At 39.9% G+C, this 2298-nt stretch overlaps 1 protein-coding gene across 1 annotated transcript in view; it reads right to left on the bottom strand.

Annotated features, from left to right (window-relative positions):
* Window positions 1-1215: 1215 nt before the first annotated feature.
* LOC118335673 overlaps window positions 1216-2298 on the bottom strand; it is a 2049-nt gene continuing 966 nt past the window's right edge. The window contains exon 3 of the mRNA XM_035672099.1: window positions 1216-2273. Within this exon, the coding sequence (XP_035527992.1) occupies window positions 2153-2273 (121 nt within the window). The 3' untranslated portion in view covers window positions 1216-2152. The remainder of the gene's footprint in view (window positions 2274-2298) is intronic.

Genomic DNA, 2298 nt, shown 5'->3' on the forward strand with positions numbered 1-2298 from the left:
AGCGAGAGGAGCCGGGGATCAAACTGCCAACCTTCCGGTTAGTGGACTACTTGCTCTACCTTATGAGCCACAGCCACCACCGATGATATGATGACTGCATATCAAATAAAAAATGTGAAAGGCCCCATCTAGAGCTGGGGTTTAGTTTGTCCGTTCTGGAGAAACATGGTTCAACATTGCGGACTCCATGGAAGGCGACCCGCAGCGTCTGGCGATAAAGATGACAGCATGAATGTTATATTTAATTTCTGACAGTAGGTTCCCGTAAATAATACACACAGACCTTAAAGGAAGAAATCCACCCTAAAATATTTTCTTCCACCTTGATGTACTATGCTTTTCTGGGGGTGAACTCTCCTATTATACATGGATAACTGGACAAATGTGGGTGAGGCGATGTCACACAGAGAAAGCTCCAATACAGCTACATCGGCGCTTGATATCAAAAAGTGTTTCAGTCATCAGAATGACAAGACTTGCTGTCATTTTGCACCCACTGTCAACAATCATACAGGAGGAACTGAAGAACAGGGAGAGATACTGATCTCTGCAACAACAACAGTGTCACCAGAACAGAACGTATGTATCCACATGCTCAAGTATGCTTTTATGCATATGCTTTACCAGTAACAAAGTCACTGTCCTTATTTTTCTGGTAAAGCTGTTCTACAGATAACATCAACTCTTATTGAGGAGGAGCTCTTCATCTTTAATCTGGACTAACTGTAACAGTAACCAAGGATCAGGGATTATGTAATATTTAGAGCTGGAATAACTCAAAACTTATGGTGATAACATAAACCTATAGTAGAGTACTTTATCCAGAATACGCCTGTACTTCTATGTTAGCAAACATTAAGCATATCATTAGTAGGATAGGTCAGTTATTTCTCTGGCAATTATCCATTTTGATAATTGGAATAAGTTTTTTTTATCCGATGGCCGATATAAATTCATTTAATTAATTAATTAATTAATATCCTTAGGACGCCTGGATAACTCACCTGGTAGAGCTGGTGCCAAATGTAAATCGTAAATGGACCTGTACTTGTATAGCGCCTTTCTCAAAGCCCTTTTACACTACGTGCCGCATTCACCCTTTCACACACATTCACTCAGCGATGGGCTAAAGTCCATCACAGAAACTATGTATTATACACATTCACAGCTTGGGGGATTGAACCACCTTCCGATTAGTGGACGACCCGCTCTTCCTCTGAGCCACAGCCACCCTAATGTACCAAGGTTTAGTCCCTGCTGCAATGGCCATGGGTTAGAATCTGACCTGTGGCCCTTTGCTACACTCTTTCTCCCTCCCCTGTTCTGTCTATCTTCAGCTGTCCAGTGCTTTCCATGATGATGATGCCAATAATAATGATATTAATAATACTAATACTAATACTAATAATAATAATAATAATAATCATAATAATAGAATTATTCCAGTTTCCACTGGAACATTAATAAAATGACTTATGACTTATAAAACAAAGACGGTCAGCATAAAAGGGTAATACTGACAGAAAATTGATTTTCAGGATTTATTCATCTTTACAATTGGAAAGGGGTCTTTCCACATTTTACAAAAAAAAGGTGGGAAAAAGAAGCCAACATAAAATAAACTGAAGATGGTTAAACATCTGGAGGACACTACAGTCTACAACCTCAAGCTCAGACCTGTGAAGGGAATTCACCTGGAAAAAGATTTTAAGGTTTAGGCCTAAAAATAAAAAGGTCACAAAGCAACAAACTTGAACATGGTAAGTGACGCAGAATGTGTGGTAATATGTCTGCTGCTCATGTTCATATTGTTTTGGGCGTGCCGTAATATTTTTTCTTACATGGTAGGTTGGTAACAGAGATCAGACCAGTTTGGGAAACTACTACAAATACTACTAGCAGGTAGCAAACAACAAGTCCAACAGTCCTTGAATGGATAGAAATAGTTCAGGAAATGTATGTTATAGAACAAATGACTTTTGTCATGGAAAGGCCAACAGAATGGACTATTGTCCATTATGAATGATTAGAAGACCAAATCCACTTAAAAACACCTCAGCATCAATGTAACTCAGCCTCCTTTTATTCCCTTTTTATACAATGTCAAGCATTTCATCTTACCTATGTCGACCCTATCTGTTGTTTGTTTTTGTCAATGATGGTAGCACAGGCAAGTGACTGCCTGCTGAGCATTTCTGCTTGCCGCACCTCCGACGGTGCCATTGCGGGTAGCTGCAGGGTCATCAGCCGGGAGCCACCCTTCATTGATGTTTCGCTCCATTAATCCCGGAACATCTC

The sequence above is a fragment of the Morone saxatilis genome, unplaced genomic scaffold, assembly GCF_004916995.1.
Source record: "Morone saxatilis isolate NCDOM2014 unplaced genomic scaffold, NCSU_SB_2.0 Contig24, whole genome shotgun sequence".
NCBI classification, from domain to species: Eukaryota; Metazoa; Chordata; class Actinopteri; family Moronidae; genus Morone; species Morone saxatilis.